Below are 19,729 nucleotides of genomic sequence, written 5' to 3' on the forward strand. Positions count from 1 at the left end.
TTATATGTTATTACAAGATACTGAGTAGAGTTCCCTGTACTGTACAGTAAGTCCTTGTTGTTTATCTACTTTATATATAGTCGTGTGTATATGTTAATCCCAAACTCCTAATTTATCCCTCTCCCCGCTTTCCCCTTTGGTGACCGTAAGGTTGTTTTCTATGTCTGTGAGTCAATTACTGTTTTGTAAATAAGTTCATTTGTATCATTTTTTAGATTCACTTATAAGTGAGATCACATGATATCTGTGTTTCTCTGTCTGACTTCACTTAACATGATAACCTCTTGTTCTTTATTTTACTTTGGCTTCATGGCAACCCCACTATTGGGCACACAGAGATTCAGAGAGTTTCAAAGACTTGCCGAAGCCCACACATCTACTAAAGGGGTCACCTCAAGTTCAAGCCTACAGACTTCAAGTTCTGAAGCAGTGATTAATCCACTATATCGCATGCCTTGTACTCCAGACAACACGTACATAGCCCTGCACCGGGCATTTTTATCAGGACCCTGGCAGAGAAGACCGTGCTCCTGGCCACATGCAACTTGTCTTCTGAAGGTGTGACATCATAATGTTCAGGTCAAACCAAGTTGGCGAATCTGACTAGAAAGTAACAGGCAGGGACCCATTTCTAACAATATACAAATAATAAACTAGTCTGACTTAGGATAGCGTTATCTTCTCATACCAGAAATGTCAGAAGAGAGAGACTGAAGGGGGGCATCTATCACACAGGATACGTACACTGAATACATCCTGTCAGCCCCTACGCACCCACTCTCCACCCTTCTCTACCCTGCTCTGGGCCCCAGTGCTCTGAGGGTCCCCTTTCTCTCCGGTTTCCAACTGGGTTCAACAAATGGGAGATGCCAGCACGAGCCTGGAGAGTGGGAGGGGACCACGCCCCTCCCTGTGGGAGTTTTCACGCCCTGGTGCTGACCCCCTCCCTGTTGGTTGTCTGCGTCCTTCCATCCAAGGTGACATCTCCTGCCAAGTGGCTCCCTCCCTGTGGCCACATGGTTCTCTGGTCACCACCTCCTCTCCCCTGCCCTTCCAGGCCTAGCATGGTAATGGCTCCCCGCTTGTTTCTAACCTCGGGTGCTGCACTATGGTCATGCAAGTTCCCTGCATCCCATCACCCCTTGGTAAAAAGGCTCTTTACTAAACTCTCCTCCATCATGTGGCTCCACGTGCCATCTGTTTCCTTCTAGAACCTCGATGGATGTAGTAAGGAAGGAAGCAAGATTGTGGTTGAAACGTCTTTGTAGGCAAAACTATGGACACTTATTCAGGTCCTCCTAAGAGGATGACAAGTGTTAACTGTATGGTCAGGCCACTCAAGATGGCTGTTCTCTTGTTCTCTGTACATGCCCTGCTCGACCAGGGAGTCCTTCACCTACACCCCACTCACGTGACTGACCTTCCTGCATACTTGCCCCAGGCCCCAGCTAGCAACTGTTCTTATCAAAGGGGCGGTGAGGGGCGTGCCCCTCTACTTGTTTCCCTGGTAACTAATGAGCCCACATGACATCAATTCCCCTATAAATGGTAATCTCCCCTCCCCACCCTAGGAGCTAAGACTGCCGCCAGGCGTGCGCTGCACAGGGTAGGGTGTCGCTTCAGACGTGTAAAAACTCCCCCATCTGTTAAACCACCGATGTCTCTGTTGCTGACTCCAGGCTCTTTCCTCGGTCTTGAAGCTGGGCCAGTACAGACCTTATAGGCCTGCGGGGTGCAGCCCAACACTAACCACGTGAGTTAGTTACCCTCACTTCCTCCTTGCTGCACCTCGCCAAACAGGAATGAGGTCAGATATTCTGTAGAACTGCAAACTTGGCCCAGGAGGTCTCCAAATAGCTCCTCCCACCACCATCTAGCTAGGATTCCATCCAGGGAGGAAGGAAGGACAGTCAGCTCTAGCTGCGTCCCAGTCGTATCTAGTCGGTACCTTCAAGGACGTCAGCTCAGCGTTGTACCCACCCATGCCGATTCCTGCCAGCCTTCGAGGCCTCACCGTCTCCAGGGGTGGCAGGCCTCTGACCACAGCTCTGCCTCACGGAAAGGCCAACAGCCCCTGAGCCTGCTTATTGCTGGCTCTGACAGATGGATCCCAGAATTCACTAGACCAAATGATTTTATTTCCCTCAACACAGGCGTGAGAGCAGTCAATGGATTAACTGTATTAGGAAACCTACCAAGCCGAAGACAACTGCTTCTAACTAAGAACCAAAAAGGTGCTGAAAGACAGAAGGCAAGCAAACCTCAGAGGCATCTTTAGAAATGGACAATTATGATCCATTAAGCCTAGTTAAGGGACTGAAATTTATGAGGAGGAAACATCTAGAGCTGCCTGGAATGCAAAGGAACCAGAAGGAACCACTGTTTGGGCTTGTAGAGAGCAGCCCAGACAAACGGGATTCTGTGTTAGGTGAAAACTGCAAAATTCGTACGTGAAAGGGACAGAGTCGAGGCAGTGCATCTGGTATTAAGTGAAGCGTTTTAATGTGATGGCTCCTGGATTTGCTCTTAATATTAATTGAAATTGGGATGAATATGAGGACTGTCATATGAATAGAAAACTGGCAGGGAGATGATAAACACTGGCTAAGCTGAGCCAAGTCAGTGGAACACGGCGATGCAACAGAAAGTAATGAAAACGCAGCCAAATTCATAGCCATGAGCCCTCTGGATGCTTAATAAATATTAGTTGATAATAATGAACTAGAGTACAGGGTGGTAAATCAGTGTGAGACGGTTAAGCTGCTGAAATACAGCTAATATATATATATAGTTGGTATAACACACACTGATAAATGAATGCGAAGAAAGGAAAATACACGTGATTTATCTGGGAGGTGCATTTTGCCTGGCACCTGGATGTACGGGTAAGAGAATATTAATAGAAGGGCGGGGAGGGGTGGCTAGAGGGGACAAAAGGAAAGTTAAGATGGTAATTCAGGATCACAACAGCACTTTCTTAGGGTCTCGGCAGTTCCTCCCAGGCGCCTTGGAGTTCTATTGTTCTTTTAAGACACTGTGGCTTTCTCAACAAATTTCTGCTTCCAGGCACTCAGAGACACCATAGATTAATCTGGACCAACTTCCTAGAGGGGGATATGAAAGCTCTCCTCCTTGGGAAGTCCGCCCTGATCAATATAGCCAGAGAGCAACCTCTTCTTCCTAAATCCCATCACTGCTGGTATTACTATGATTTCTGTATATGCGATTAGATTTTTTAAGCTTTGGAAAGCAGAAACCATGCCTTGCGTTCTCAGCACTCACCCCACCGTGCTTCAAACCTAGCAGGTGCTCAATTCCCGGGCTAATCCATTAGAAACTCTGGAAAGGAAAGCAAGCACCTATCAGAGAGGATACCCAGATACCTTTTGGGTTTGAGGACCTGCTTCTAAGGAGATTGATGAAAGCGCTACCTCTTGTTATGGACAAAGCACTCAAGAGTTTGCCGCGGCAACGATCCTAGGCTACCAGAGGATGATGCAGAAAACTCAGTTGCCATGGAAACTTGTATGATTTGATGACTCCCATTATTGAAAGATGGTGAGATACCAGGAGAATGACAAGCAGATCTCTGATCCCTAACACAACACAGAACATGCTCAGCAAATGTTTTTCCTCATTTGTACTTTTTTCTTCTGCAGAGGCAGTATTATTTCATCATCTACCCATAACACAGCATTTGCAAAGCCTTTCAAAATGTTTCCCGTTTTGATTTAGTGATCTCTGAGACGCTACGTAGGCACAGAGCTATCTCCGAGGCAGGCAGACGGCACTCGTGGCAGCAGCTGAGCACAGGTGATGGAATCAGGTGCTGCTGACAGCCTGCTCTGTGACCTGGGCAAGGGATGCCATCTGTGTGCAGGTGCTATGGACCAGACTTGCTAGATTAATGGCAGGTGGAGCCACTTAACCATTCTTGAGTCAGATGTCTTTGAGAATCTGATTATACCTGTGGACTTGCTCCCCAGAAAAATACACACATGCATATACACATAAAATCTAATATAATACATTTCAGAGAATTTAAACCTCTGCAATCTTCTCATAAATTTGCCCTATCAAGTACCTTGGAACTCAAGAGGGCCCAGATACCAAGTTAAAAGTCTCTGATGTATAATAAGAAAAACTTTACACACACATTAGACTCATCCTGGGGCAAACCAGAAAAGCAGGGTGTCATCTACTCTCCCAACCTTCTCAACCAGCACTCAGTGCCTTCTCCAGGTAGCTCCATCTTCCCCCATATCCAGTGTCTCCTGCTGGTGGCTGCTTGCCCATGAACTGCTTCTCACTGGTACATTCACTCATTCATTCATTTCACGGAGTGTTTTCTATGCGTCAGACTTTAGGAATGCAAATGTATGACAATGCTCTTATCTTCAAGGAGCTTACAGTTCAGTTCAGTCTGGATTGACTGTGCTCCCCAGGGGACAATCAGCCATGTCTGGAGACAACTTTGGTCATCACAACTGAAGGAGGAGAGCTATCGGCATCTAGTAGGTAGAGTCCAGGGATGCTGCTACACATCCTACAAAGCACAGGACAGCCACCACAGCAAAGAAATACAGGCCCCAGAATGTCAGTAGTGCCTCGGTTGAGGTTCTACAGTAGACGGGCATGTGCCCAAGTGGTAAATGCAGAGATAAAGGTCAGCAGTGAGTATTACGGCAACTCAGGAAAGGACATTTTAATAAGAACTTGGAAAGATACCATTACGATGGCAGTCTGCCTGATTTTCAGTGATTAGAGAAAGGAAATAAGAAGGGAGAGAAGACTCATTCAGGGGGAGCCATCACCATAATAAAGGCAGACCCTCCTTTGGGCAGCGTCAGATGAAGGAGCACCGATTGCAGAGGGTGGGCAAACAAATGACATATTGTGGGAATCTCCTCATGGGAAATGATGCTGGATCCCTAACCATCTCCATCAGCCAGTGGCCCAGTCAAAAGAAGGTACAGCCATTTGATAGGATCATCACTCAAGTTATAAAGCCTGTTGCATACTGGGGGTGCTATATTTGGAGGTGCCCCATTATTCACCAGTTCCTCCCTACTCTACTGCCATTCTAGTCAATAATTCCACCTTGGTTTGTACATGTCACACCACAATCAGTCCTCATATGGCTAAAAATATTAAATTACAGATCTATGATATTATATATATGTATATATCGCATTATATATGTATATATCACATTTATATATATATAAATTTTAATCTCTATAGAAGTTGGTTCCAAGACCCAGTTAATCTGAAAAAGCACAAGACGAGAAATTAAGCCTAGACCAAGTTTTGACACATGCATTTCTTATTCTTTATAACCCTCCCCCTCCAACCTCTGCCCCTTTGACAATTCTTTTGTCGAAATCAGGCTTCTGATACCAGGAGGCAGAAATATGGCAGATGTGCTAAAGGACATGTAAACCTCTAGCCCTGTTGAGGCTGGGGCTCTTCAAGGTTGGGAAGCATCCTGTGAGGAGCTCCCAGTCACTGGCAAAAAAGGTTTTCTGCTTCCAAGCTGTACAGCACAGCGTAGTCTAGAGGTAGACACACCTGAGTTGAAATCCCAACTCCATCACTCACTCTAATTCCCTTTGCAGTCCTAGAGCATTGAGGAAGTTGATGAGCTTATTAAACTTCTGATTTCTCATTTGTAAACAGGAATAATTAGAGTTCTTACCTTAAAGGGTTGTCCTGAGTATTAAATGACAGTTTCCACCTAAAGCATTGAGTGGAGTGCCTGGCACACAGTAAGCCTCAAAAAACTGCCGCTATTATTACTAAGGGAAGGAAGCCCTCCTGGTCGACATTCGATGCGTGATTCTCTGCCTGAACACTGTCTGCTAAGATGGCTTCTGTGTTCGACTCAGCCAGCCCCACTGCTGACACACCGCCGGCCCACCACCTGGGCATATTCTACAGCTGCTCCTCTGTCCTATTCTCCATTCAGACTCCGTCCTCAGCAGCAGCATTGCTCAAATCTTTAATCTCCCTCCCAGCGTTGTTCTTGCTGGGTTCTGATCTCTTTCTGTTTGTCCGGAGCCCCTTTACAATGCTTAGCAACCAAGTGTTGTGGGCTGTGCCCACCTGGCCAAGCCTCCCCTGTCTTCCCCCAGCTCATCTGCCCCAAATCTATCCAGAGTCCCCAAGGATCTGTGCTGCTGGAGGGCAGCTGGACAGGGCATTTCTCCAGCGTTCTCCTGACCTGCCATGATGGCCTCAGCTACGCTGGTGGGCAGATTCACTGGGTAACTCCATATAAGGATCTTACACTTCTTAAGCTCTACCACTGCTCACTTTCAAAGGGAACAGTCGAAGATTCAGCATGCCACTTTAGAAAGGTTACTAGCCCAGACCGAAGCTGGCCTGTTCTCCACTGTTGCTTTTTCCTTAAAAAGAGGCCTTGGTTGGATCCTCAGACATCACCACACCTTCCAACATCTGGCTCTGGTGCATGGTCTGTTCTTAGGACATCTAGGAGATGGCTAAGAGAACTGTCCTTTTTTTAGGGGGAATGAAGCAGTCGGGAAATAAAAAGCTTGCTCTCGTTCCTTGACCCTCCTCCACTTGATGATCATTTGGGAAATCTCAAACACTCTTGACATCAGAGAACAAACGTCAGGCTTCCCAGAGGGCAGCTTGGTCTTTGCCCAGCGGTCAGAGGCACTGAGTAAACCCTACTTTATATATGCTTCCTTTAGTAGAAGGGGTCAAGGGTAGCTGGGACCTGAGTAGCTAGAAACCTTCTTCAGCAACCTGGTAGTTTCTGTACAGCATCCCTCTGGTGAAGAGTAGTCTAACTATAGCACCAACAAAGTCGGGGTAGCTACAGAAATGCCTGGAGCATTTACAAGATACAGATATTTTCCTGAGTACTCACAATCCAATGGCGGCTGTGAACAACACTAACCACGCCTATACTTTGCGTTTAGAAAAAGTCTCAGCGAGTTTGGAGCTTTCTAAAACCTTTCCCTTTCCTCAACTTCTTGAGGACCTGCATCTTTGCATGGTGCCTCAACCCGCCTCTTTGCCTGCCTCGGGGTACCATCTGTCCTGAGGGTAAACACAAATCACTACTCAGAAAGTTAGCACTCAGGAAGAGCCAACATGGACCCTCAAGCTTCCCATTTCTCTAACGTGTGCAGATAGCCTTCAGAATCCAGCCTGCTGCTGTCTTTGTAAATAAAGTTTTATTGGCACATAAGCCCCACCCACTGATTCCTGTCTTGTCTGTGTCTGCTCTCCGCTACGGCCATAGAGTTGAGTTGTTGTGACTGCTCATTGAGCCTGCAAAGCCTCAACTCTTCACTCTGTGGCCTTTTACAGAGTTTGCTGACGCCTACTTTGAATAACTTCCAGTCACTAAACGGGGTGGCGGGGTCGGGGGGAACGGAATAACTGAAGATAAAACAACAGAAATTTAAATTTGCGTGTCAGTCAGGGCTCTGTCTGTGTGTGTGTGTATGTGTAAATAAAGAGATTTATTATGAGAGAATGTTCTTGTGATTACGGAGGCTGAGAAGTCCCATAGCCGTCTGGGAGCTGGAGGCCCAGGAAAGCTGGTGGTGTAGTTGACTCCAAACCCCAAGGCCTGGGAATGAGGGAGCCAATGATACAGGTCTGAGTCCAAAGGCCTGTAGAACCAGGAGGAGCCATGTCTGAGGACAGAGAAGGTGGATGTCCCAGCTCGTGCAGAGAGCAAATTCGCCCATCCTCTGCCTTTTTGTTCTGTTCAGGCCTTCAGCAGATCAGATACCCACCCACACTGGTTAAGGCAGTCTTCTTTGTTCAGCCTACTAATGCAAATGCTAATCTCTTCTGGAAGCATCCGCACAGACACACCCAGAAATAATGTTTTGCCAGCTATCTGGGTATCCCTTAGCCCAGTTGAGTTGACATCTAAAATTAACCATCACAATTTGATATAAGGAAGAAGTTTTCCTGGGAAAAACAATAATTCAGCAATGAAATGAGTTGTCACCAAGGGGTTTAGGACAATCTCCTTGGGTTGCCTTTCTTCTCTCTTTTTTTTTAAATTTATTTTTATTTTTTGGCCGTGCCATGCAGCATGTGGGATCTTACTTCCCCAAGCAGGGATTGAACCCGTGCCCCACGCACTGGAAGCATGGGGTCTTAACCACTGGACCCCCAGGGAAGTCTGTCTTTCTTCTCTTCTATCCCAATCTTTACCTAACGAATTCTCACCATTGCTTCAAAGCACAGATCTAACAACAGCTACTGCATGGTGCCTCCTTACATCCTCCCAGAATGATCTCAAGTCCTGTCACTGTCAATGTCACACCTGTGTATCTTCTCCATGTTCTGTTATTTTTCCTGCTTATTAGATCAGCTTCTACAAATAAACTGTAAACACTTTGAGAAGGAATATTTCCTCATATCAGTCAGGGTCACCCTGCAGGAAAAAGATGACACACTCAAACCACTTAATTGAGGAGGTTTTGGTAAAGGCACTGCTGATTCAAGTGTGGGCAGACCTAAGGCAAACCAACATGAGATGGGCTGGCAACACCCAGGAGTCGTTACTACCAAAAAGCCTGAAGGGGCCTGGGGAGAGAGAAGGTGCCACAACACAGAGAGCTGTGGTTGTAACTGCAGCTAAAGTTGTGGGAGAGAGTTGCCCAACTAAAGCTGTGGCCCTAGGCAGAGTAGTCCAGTCACTGTGGTCCACAGCCAGGCAGGGAGAGAGCAGGAAAACGATGACCTCGACTCCTCTTTCCTCCCAACCTGGGATGGCCTTCTAGGTCAGCCCATTGGCCAAACTCAGTGAGATGTCAGAAGGCCAGGGATTCTTTGAACAAGGTCCACGTGGTACATCCTCCAGGGGTGCACAGCCAGGTAGAGAAGGATGGACTGGATCTGGAGGGGGAAATGGTAACTATCCAGCACATCCCATGGCTACTAAAGCATCTTACTATAAAGCAGGTTTTCAGTGATGTTTGTTGATTGACAGAGTGAATGTGAGCCTGTGGAAGGCCTAATTACTCTAATGATTTGGATGCAAACCATCCAGAGGCTGAAGGATGAATTGAAGGACCTGTGAGGGGGCTTCCCTGCTGCCACGAGTCTGTCAAAAGTGCACTCTGTCAGATGTGAGGATCTAATATGGCCACTGTTTTGTCTTCCTTTCAGCGGGGGAGAAAAGATTGGGGTACCACATGGAATTCATCACTCATGAGAGAAACTGTTACTCCTATCTGTGCTTAAACGCAAAAAGTATTTTCCCCCCAAATTAAAAGAGAATCTTTGCTCTTGAAATGTGAGCTGGAAAAACGTTCACTCCCTGGCCTGCTCATCAGCTAAATGCTAGCACGGCTACAAGTGTCAAACAGCTATACATGCAGCCTATCTGCAGAGATGATTCCTGAAAATAAAAAAGCAGTGAGAAATGCTGACTTTTTCTGATCAAAATGCATCCTGGGGTGGGCTGAAGAGCTTTGGGTCAGGAAGAGGCCCCAGTTTCTGGGGTGATTTTTATTGTTATCAGAGAGAAGACTGTACTTTCCATGAATACGCGGCTACTTGGCATACTCCTACCGGGAGAGGCCAACGTGTCCTCGCTTGTCTTTCTCTCCGTGTCTTTACGCCTCACATTGAAACATATTTTTCATTTCAGTTTCACTTCCCCTGTCACGTTCTTCTTTAAAAGGATGATTCATCAAGTCAAAAATCAGCAACATCAAAAAATACTTTAGCGTTACTAGGGTGCACGCATGCCCAGACACACACACACACACACACACACACACACACACACACACACACACACTCTCAAACCCTCCCATGTGTCACGACCTGAAAGCAAAATTGTGACTAAGGACCACAAACTCACATCCCCCAGTTGGAGCTTTTTTTCAGTACTTGGACTGTGAGGTTTTTTTATTCTGTGGTTCCTCCAGCATAAAATTTTTAAAACTGTTGCAGGGGAGCTACTCAACACTTCATGATTTGATTATGTGAAATAAAAAGTGTAATGAAGTTAATAGTGCCTTATTCTTGCGGTACATTCTAAGGAATTGTTTTGCCTGCAAAATCTGAAAGTGGAAATTACCTCTGACTCTCAAAAATATGGGTCATAACGATTACGGCAGTGGAATGTCGACTTAAGAGCTTAGTATGTTGCTCTTTCCTCTGCTCAGTTTTCCAAAGGATCTTCTCTTACTGGATTATTATTAGAGAATGAAAGACAAAGAACTGAAGTGACAGGTCAGAAACCTCACTTCTACTCTTGGTTGTATCCTACTTGTGCAGCCTCAGGAAAAGCATTTAAACTTGCTGATTATTAACTACTTTTTCTGCAGAGTGAGGGGACTGGATAACCCATTCCCAATTTGGATTCAACGATTTAAAAATAACATAGAACAGAAAAAAAAATAAATAAAATAAAAAATAAAACTAACATAGAATCGAATAGAATAATAAAATTAAAAAGAAAATGAGTTGGGAACGAAGAGTGCGTGATATGGTGCCAGGTGTTTCTTTCTTTTTTTTTTCCTTGTATTTCCCAGCAACCCTGATCTAGAATCATCCCTGTGTGCTTCTTGCCTAGTTATTTGTGTGGTTTTGGCACAGAGCCAAAGAGGAGGACAAGGTCTTGGGTTCAAGTCCTTTACAGGCCAGTCAGTTTTAATCTCTTCCCCTATTTGTGTCTGTCTCTCTGACAGTCACGATAAACTTCACTAGGGTCTTTCAATGGGTCTCACACCCTAAAAACCAATCCTCTTGCTGTCCCAATAGTGGCATCTTATGTGAGGGCAGGACATAACAGTAAAACAGAAGGCAAAATCGTAGTCACATGGCCTACCCTGTATAACGATGAATAGCGTTCAAGCATCCCTGTACCTTGGGCCACACAGTCATAGGAGAACGAATTCTTTTTCAGGATTTTCCCAACAGGCACGTGCAGATGTCACATTCAATCTGCCTCTAGTAAACAAGGAAGACATTTCACTAGTGTGAAAACTCTCCTAAGCATCATTTAGGGAGATTTAACAGGATGACGATTCTCAGGTGGTACCAAGCAACAAGCTCTCCTTTTCCCAACGTTCTTTTGTGCTGTAAGTCAAGAAACAGATCCACAGTCCCCACAAGACTCAGGCTAGAGCCACATGCCAATGGGAACGCAAGCCTGATTTGGGATTTTCAGCCAGCAAAGGTCATACGACGGCTTTGATTTACGCTCACGGTCAAGTCTGTCCTTAAGGAAAATTTAAACATGGCAAAAAGTTCATTGAATCTCCTTCTCTGATTTTCAGATGCCCAGTGCCCTCGTGATCATCCACGTCCCCTCCCCTCCTTGCGCCGGCCCAGCCTTGCATGCTGGCACTCTGTGCCCTGTATCCTCTTCTTTACCAACTCCCTCAACAAAATTCTGCTCATCTGTCTGACATCTGGGAATGATCCAAGACCTTCTATTAATGAGTGCTACTGTGAATGACTAAAAGACCATAGCTTAGCATGCTTGCTTTTATAGGGTCTTTGTAGCTTCTCTGGGACCTAAAGTCAAACTGGGGGCTTTAGGGATTAATCAGCAAGGATGATACTTCTGTGTTAAGAGAACCTTTCTTGGGCTGCTCCTACTATGTATACTACATGAGTGCCCAGCTAGGCATAAGACACACCTTACTGGCAGGCTGATATGTAAGAAGTGTTTCCTTTGGCAAAGAAAAGAAGGAGAGGCTGAGAAATTATCTTTTTATCCTAAGTTTCCCTAGAAGTTGCAAAGGGTATAGACATATAAACACACACACACACACACACACACACACACACAATTTTCACTGCACTGTACCTGGAGACAGAAAGACCTCAGAAATGAGAAGAGGGCATGCCAACTGGGAGGAGAACTTAAAACCCTATAAGAGTTCTTAGCCTCTGAAGGTATGCTGCCCAGTACAGAGCTCACAGAGACACAGAAGAACTAGACACAAAAGTTAAATGCAACTCTTTTCTCAATTCCCAGAAACTCACATTTATGAACAGTTTGTGACGTGAAGCCTCAGCAGTCACAGGGTAACTAGCTAATCTAGACACCGACAGAGCAAGTCCTACAGCAGCAGAATTGGAAAAGGGCAACTAATAAATCAACAAATATTTTATTGGATACCTACTCTGACCCCAACTCCAGGCCCGAAGCTGGGAGGACACAAATGAATAAAGCACATCCCTAAATGTCATGCCAAAGAAGGTACTAAGCTACCTTTCTACTTGAGTAGATGACCAAACGAGTAAAGAATGACTTGCTTCATTTGATTTTTTACTCTGTTCAGATGCATCATTGAGTAGGTGACCCCAAACATCTCAGCTCAGTCTGTGAAAGACTGGCCAACCTTCAGAAATCAGTGACTTTTGGAGTCTATTTCCTTGGACTAAACAGATCCTCATACACGAAAGCAAACCCAACCAAATTGTTAAGAATGATGCTCATCAGTATTCAAACTTTTAGAAAGAAAGTTTATGGACCATTGAACAAATTTACATACCCAAGATCTCAGAGATTTTCTTCGCTCTTCAGTATTTGAAACTCTAGTGAATTCTTGTTCAACTTACCCGCAGAGTTAAGATAAATGGGTGATAGAACAACTATATACTAGCTTGGCATTTGGTATCAGCTGTACAGTAGTGTTTTTGTATGGGTTAAAGTTTCCTTCAGCTGGAATTAATGTAATTATATATAATGCTGACAGATTAGGACATTTGCCTATTAGGACACTATACAAACATTCCAATAGTTTGCTGGCTTTTGACTTTGTAAAAAATAAGTGAAACAAAAATCCCAGGAGATATTGTTAATGGGGTAACTGGAATAGAGGTTTTGAAAGCACAGGGTTCAGGAAATCACAGTCAAAGAATAATGCATTTTAAGCCAAAACATATAGTGGTAAATGAATATTTAGTACTTACCACAAGACTGCTATCTAGAGACAGCCTTTTTCCAAAGTCCCTTTTCTCAAGCTGTCTCTTTCCCTCCATGAGTGAAGTTATTTATTTTCCTTTGTGATTTATAAGAATTCCCCTTCTGTTTCCAGGGTCACTGCAAAAAGTGAACATGTGTTTTACCATCCGAGCGAACAGTGTTTAGACCCCTGTTGTTCACTTTCTAACCAGGAGCAAGTGTTGAAGCCAAAAATACCCAGACCCAAATCATAAGTTTAGAACTGGGTTCTCTCGACTCCAAAACCCTCGCCGGCTGCCAAGGTCAGAGTCGTCTTTATGGAGGCCCCTGTGTTTTCACAGGTTTTACTAATGGAGTCACGGGATGGGTTTGCAGGTCTAATCAGCAGACTGTGGAAAAAAGCAAACAGTCCGTTTCATGCCACGCTTGTTTCACACCCGTCCTCTCTCTATCCGCCAGCATCATTCTGTTGCTGTGCACAGGGACGCTGTCCGCAAATTCCACGAGAGCAAATGGACAAAGCCACGCTCTGTATCCAAGAGCTGCTGAGTCCAAGACCCAGTAAGGGGAAACTGAAACATGAACATTATTGTCAATATTTAATTTAAAAATAATTTAAACCTATTTAAGGAATATTACAAGAGACATTTGCTTTGGGAAAGGTTGAATCCACATGAATGGTCATGGCATCATTATCGTGAGTAAGTATTTGAACACCCACTGCATTTCATCAGATCAGATAGAGTTAATCCCTGCACTCTACTGAGATTGTTTGCTCTAGAATGACTTGGTATTCTGGTTAGTAAGGAGGCGTTCGATGTATTAAATACTAGCTTCCAGTTTTTATGCTTGAAATGAAATAGGTTTGAACCCAGACTTTCCTACGCATGAGCCAAGTGAACTTGAACAAGTCATTTAGGCTCTCTGAAGCTCATCTTTCTCCACCGCAAAAACAGATAACAGATGGCCATCAAATGATGTATATAAAAATGGTTTAAAGGCAATAAATGACAACTTACATTTAAGTTCTAATTATGCACGGATAACATTAAAAACCAGTTAACCTTAAATACAAGTCGACATAATTTAATATGCCTCTGATGACTCAGAAGGCACTGCGAGGTACAGAAATTGCTCATAATTCGCAAAAAAACACATTTTATATCAGCCATTGGACAGCCGACATAGAAGAGCTGAGCTTAATAAAATGCTATACCAATCAGTTTCTGACACAATTGAGAAGAAATATTTTTTAGAATTATTTCAACTGCTCCAAGTTTAACGAGGATGCAACAGACGGGACCTCACAGCCTATACACAGTATGTGGTCTCTTTCTCTTGGTTTCCTCTACCAGGAAGAGGGTTGAGACAGCTGTGCCCCAGGCAGGGTTTGCCCGCATTATAGTCGGTTGTAGGAAACTGATGGGCTTCTTTTCCATTTTAATCGTTCCATCTCTCACTTTCAGGAACACTCACTTTAATTCATTACTGGTCCACTCAGAAACTCCACTCTGACTTCAGGATAAAATCCAAAGTTTTCAACGTCATGTTCAAGGTCTAATTCCTGCCAACCAGGCTTTACAATCTCCAAACGCACGAAGAACATTCCCGAAACCACACTTCGGATCGTACCTCCATCTGGTCTAATCCTCCCTTTGCCCCAGTGCCTGGCTCAGATCCCCGATCCTTCCCAAAACCTTCTGCATCACTCCATTTGGCAATGATTCCCTTCCCTCCCAAGGTTCATAGAAGTCCTTAGGGACCTTAGTAATCACCTTCATCACCTGGGTCAGTTCTTTAACTATAGTCAGTTCTTAATATCTGCTTGTTGGTAGGGCCTCAGAGTTAAAAACCAACAAAGCACTGGCAGCATTTGTCAGAAGAAAGTTAGTTCTATGCTAATAGTATAGGCCAAACGATTAGTTAACTGAAATTTATTTGGGGGCTGTCTTTCGTGCTTTCAGCCGTTCCCACCCACTTTGCAGCCCCCTTCTCATCCCAGGGACTCTATGCACTGGTGGCTCAGAATACTGTCTGTGATGATCAATCCAGCTACAGAGACTACTCAGGCCCTGAGATTCCCCCGAACAACAAAAGCATGCCCTCCTGAGTCTTATACTCCCAAGAGCCTTGGGGTTTAATAGATCACAATAGATGATACTTTGGCATTTAGCTCATGTTTATTAAGTGCTTAATGAATGGAGGACTCAGTACTTTGATGTTGGTGACACAGCACGTCAATAGAGACCAAGCCGCTGCCTTTGTGGAGATTACATTCTAGTGGGAGGATACAGAAAACAAATAAGCATACAACTCCAAACCACGATCGGTACCTGCTATGAAGGAAACAACCCCGTGACTGGTGTAACTGAGGGTCAAGTGTGTGTAAAGGGAAGCAAAGTTTAGACAGAATGGTAAGGGTATGAGCTGCCATATAAAAACATGGGTAGAGAGCAGTCCAGGGCTTTCTGGGTGGTTCAGTGTTTAAGAATCCGCCTGCCAGTGCAGGGGACACAGGTTCGAGCCCTGGTCCGTGAAGATCCCACACGCCACGGAGCAACTAAGCCCATGCGCTACAACTACTGAGCCTGAGCTCTAGAGTCCACATGCCGCAACTACTGAGCCCACACACCACAACCACTGAGGCTCCCGCACTCTAGGGCCCATGTGCCGCAACTACTGAGCCCACGTGCTACAACTACTGAAGCCCGCGCACCTAGAGCCTGTGCTCTGCAACAAGAGAAACCCGTGCACTGCAACAAACAGTAGCCACTGCTCACCAAAGCCCACGCACAGCAACACAGACCCAACGGAGCCAAAAAAAAAAGCATTCCAAGGTAGAGGGGCCAGTCTTTCTGCTGGGAAGGAGCTGGTGAAGAGGTTTGTGTGCACTAAAGCAAATTAGGAAGAGAACGTGTGAAAAAAGTTCTGAGATTTAAGTAACAACTAGTTCACTCAGGGTCTTGTAGGCCAAGGTGACTTGTTTGTTCTAAATACAATGGTTAATCTTCAGGTTTGATTCTCTACTTCACCCCTTACTCGCTGATCACATTAAATTATTTAACCTATTTAAGCTCCAGTTGATTCATCTATGAAAGGACACTAATAACAGGACCTTCTTCCTAGTAGGTTTGTTGTGATGATTAATGAGATGATCCACTGAAAGATCACATAGCAGGACTGAAACCAAGTCCCCCTGAAACCGAGTTCCTCTGCTGAGTTTATGGTTAAAGTCTCTATCCAAAACGTTATTCCCTTTCTTGTCCAACACCTGTTCTCCTCAAGACTGAGGAGTATCAAAGAAAAGGGGGGATTGAAGCCAAGCAGGACCCTGTGGAGCTCCTGGGTACAAATCTTTTCCGGGTCCCCCTATTTTGTAGGAAATATGCTTCATTCAGCCTCCTTAACCTTCCCTGAGTTCCAAAGGGCATATTCAAACAGTTGCTAATCAGGGAAGGGAGGGGATGCAGAAACAAAGAAGGAGCAGTCAAGAAACAATAGTGCAGCCTTGGGACAGGGTCCTGGTTCCTCCACAAGGAATATAAAGAACAATATCTTGGAGTTCTTCTGCAGGAACTAAGGTCCCCACCCAGGTGGAAGATAGTAACTTCAAGCTGAGCTCAAGATACCTGGAGTGCCACCCTGTTACCTCACCACCAACCAATCAGAAGAAAGCCATACACCCTACAGCCCTCACCCCAAATTTTGCCTCTAAACACTTTTCCCCAAAAACCATCAGGGAGGCTTTGCTGGTGGCACAGTGGTTAAGAATCCACCTGCCAATTCAGGGGACATGGGTTCGAGCCCTGGGTCAGGAAGATCCCATATGCCGCAGAGCAGCTAAGCCCATGCACCGCAGAGCAACTAAGCCCATTCACCACAACTACTGAAGCCCGCGTGCCTAGAGTCCGTGCTGTGCAACAAGAGAAGCCACGGCAGTGAGAAGCCTGTGCACTTCAGTGAAGAGTAGCCCCCACTTGCCACAACTAGAGAAAGCCCCCACGCAGTAATGAAGACCCAACACAGCCATAAATAAATAAATAAATAAATAAATAAATAAATAAATAAATTTATTTTTAAAAAAACAGCAGGGAGTTCAGGGGTTTAAAGCATGAGCCACCCTTTCTCCTTGCTTGGCGCTGCAATAAACCTTTCCTTACTCCAAAAATAAAATAAAGTAAATAAAGATCACATAGTACGTAAGCTTTAAATGTTAGATATATTCATTATCCCTTCTGGTATATATGATTCAACTCATTAAGAAGCAACTCTAGTGACTGAATTTTTTGCTCTGTAATAAGCTGATGAAGCTGTCATTGGGAAATGGAGATCCTTTTGACAGTTCCTGAACAGGCTAGTCTGCTACGTGGAAGGCTGATTGAACAGCTTAACCTGGTCAATTTCTTTTCACGTTTTATGATGCTAATTATATAGGCAAAGATTGACATTCAAAACGTTTAGCAACTGATACGGCCTAGGTATTGACCCATCAGAAGGGCACAGTGAAAGGCAATAAGCAGTACAGCTACAGCAGTACATCCTGGCCAATTATCAGCTTCAGTATATGTACTACCTCTACCCCAAGAACTTGAAAATTTGTGAATTAAACCATAAAACGAGCATGAAGAGGATCAAAGTAAGTTGTCCAAAAGGATCAAAGCAAGGCCACCCAAAAGAAACAAATGGCAAGCAGGTTGTGTCAGTATGAAAAGAGGAGGGGCCCACAAAGGAAAAGTCAGGAAGGCTCACACGCTCTGCCCCCAGCACCATGGGGGAAGAGAGCACCTTCATGTATATAAACCCAACAAGGACTGCAGGTCTAGAGGAAAAATGAGCGTCAGCCCCCAAAGACACTTCGGTATGACACTGGTCATTTGTATTATCCAACAAACTCCCTTGCTCAGAGACCACTGTCATCAAACAACCTCCTCATTTTATTGGATTCCCACGTAGCTTTATTATTAAAGGAGAATGTGTTGACCAGCAAATATAAGTAGGCAGTCTTTTGGAGAGTTGCATTTTTAGTAAAAATTTGCAATTTGGCATCCAACTCTTTATATTCATCATTTATATATTTGCTTATTATACTAGTCAGCTTGTGTGGTCATAACAGAATACCACAGACTGGGTGGCTTAAACAATAGAACTTTATCTTCTCACAGTTCTGGAGGCTGGAAGTTCAAGATCAAGGTGCTGGTAGGGTTGGTTTCTGGTGAGGCATCTCTCCTTAACTTGCATTTGCCTGCCTTCTCTGTGTATCCTCACATGGCCTTTTCCTTTGCACACATGCCTCCGGTGTCTCTTCCTTTTCTTATTAGGACACCAGTCTGATTGAATGAGACCCCTACTCTTATGATTTCATTTAACCTTAATTATCTCCGAAAAGGCCCTATCCCCAAATATAGGCACATTGGGGGTTAGGGCTTCAACATATGAATTTGGGTGGGGGGGGGGATACATTTCAATCCATAAGAGTTAGTTTCAGTCAGATTTCAAAGCCTGGTCACATCTCAGTGTACCGAGTCACAAAAACTCTGGGTGTCAGTGGCTACTGCCAGACCCTCTCCCTCTCCACTGGTTATTGGACCGTGGATTTCACTACCACCACCATCCACATCCACCTTCCCCTGCTATAACTTCTCTCTACTGCAGGTCTAGAGGTGCAAACTACATCATCAAGACTTCTTAGCCGGTTGGTCAAGTTGGATTCTGCCAATAGGAGTCTGTGAGAGATCAGAAGGCAACAGGAAGGGAGAAGCCATTCTGCTTCCAGCTCCAGATAGGCAGGATCAAAAGCAGGGGCTACAGGGCTTCCCTGGTGGTGCAGTGTCCGCCTGCCGATGCAGGGGACACGGGTTCGTGCCCCGGTCCGGGAAGATCCCACAGGCCGCGGAGTGGCTAGGCCCGTGAGCCATGGCCGCTGAGCCTGCGTGTCCGGAGCCTGTGCTCCGCAACGGGAGAGGCCACAACAGTGAGAGGCCCGCGTACCGCAAAACAAACAAACAAGCAGGGGCTACAGGCTCCGGTAACTTCCATGATTCCTCCAACCACTCATCCTAAGAAAGGGCAGTAGCAGCTTCCCAACCTTTGAGTACCACCACCTATGCCTTTTGCCCCTCTAGCCCTTCCAACAACTTCATAACCAATTCCTCACATGAAATTCCTCTCTGCTTGAAATACCTAGAGTAGTTTCTCTTTTCCAGGTTTGACCATGATTGAGGCACACGCCACAGAGATTCCTTTGGACAGACAGACAGCCTTCCTTGGGCAGTTCCTGTCTTCCTTCTTGCGAGCCTTCTGAAATAACAGCATGGAATTAAAAATTCTACTAGGCACTTAGCTCCTGGAGGGCAGGAACACTATTTTATATTCTATGCTCTCCAGGGTAGTATTATGATGCCTGGTGCATAGCAACATGGCAGACACTCAATGAGCATTTGTTGTTTGCATGAATAAATGAATGCTTGAATGTTTACAGCTGTCTTCATGAATATATAAAGAGCTGAGCAGAAATATAACATTGCTAAAGTAAAGAAAGGCCATGCACATTTATAACACAGAAATTACTTTCTGAGGCAAACACACAGACATACCCAAGCCTCAAAGAAAACATTTTATCATGATTTTTAAACCACTGTCAACCTAAACATTACTCCTTGGGCCCTGCCTGCACTTACAAAGCACCATAATCCAGTCATGTTCATGTCTTTCCTATGGCTTCTCACAACTCTGGTTATAAAGAGCACATACCTGCCTCCAAGGGATAGGTTGGATGCCTCTCCCTCCCTGCACAGGGAT

General features: G+C 45.0%; 1 protein-coding gene across 1 annotated transcript in view; it reads right to left on the minus strand.

Annotated features, from left to right (window-relative positions):
- Positions 1–19,729, minus strand: part of NCKAP5 (NCK associated protein 5) — a 971,312-nt gene that overhangs the window by 905,476 nt on the left and 46,107 nt on the right. The window contains exon 2 of the mRNA XM_082840997.1: positions 12,940–13,069. Coding sequence (XP_082697123.1) covers positions 12,940–13,008 — 69 coding nt within the window. The 5' untranslated portion in view covers positions 13,009–13,069. The remainder of the gene's footprint in view (positions 1–12,939; positions 13,070–19,729) is intronic.

This window comes from Leucopleurus acutus, assembly GCF_964270905.1.
Source record: "Leucopleurus acutus genome assembly, chromosome: 6".
NCBI lineage: Eukaryota > Metazoa > Chordata > Mammalia > Artiodactyla > Delphinidae > Leucopleurus > Leucopleurus acutus.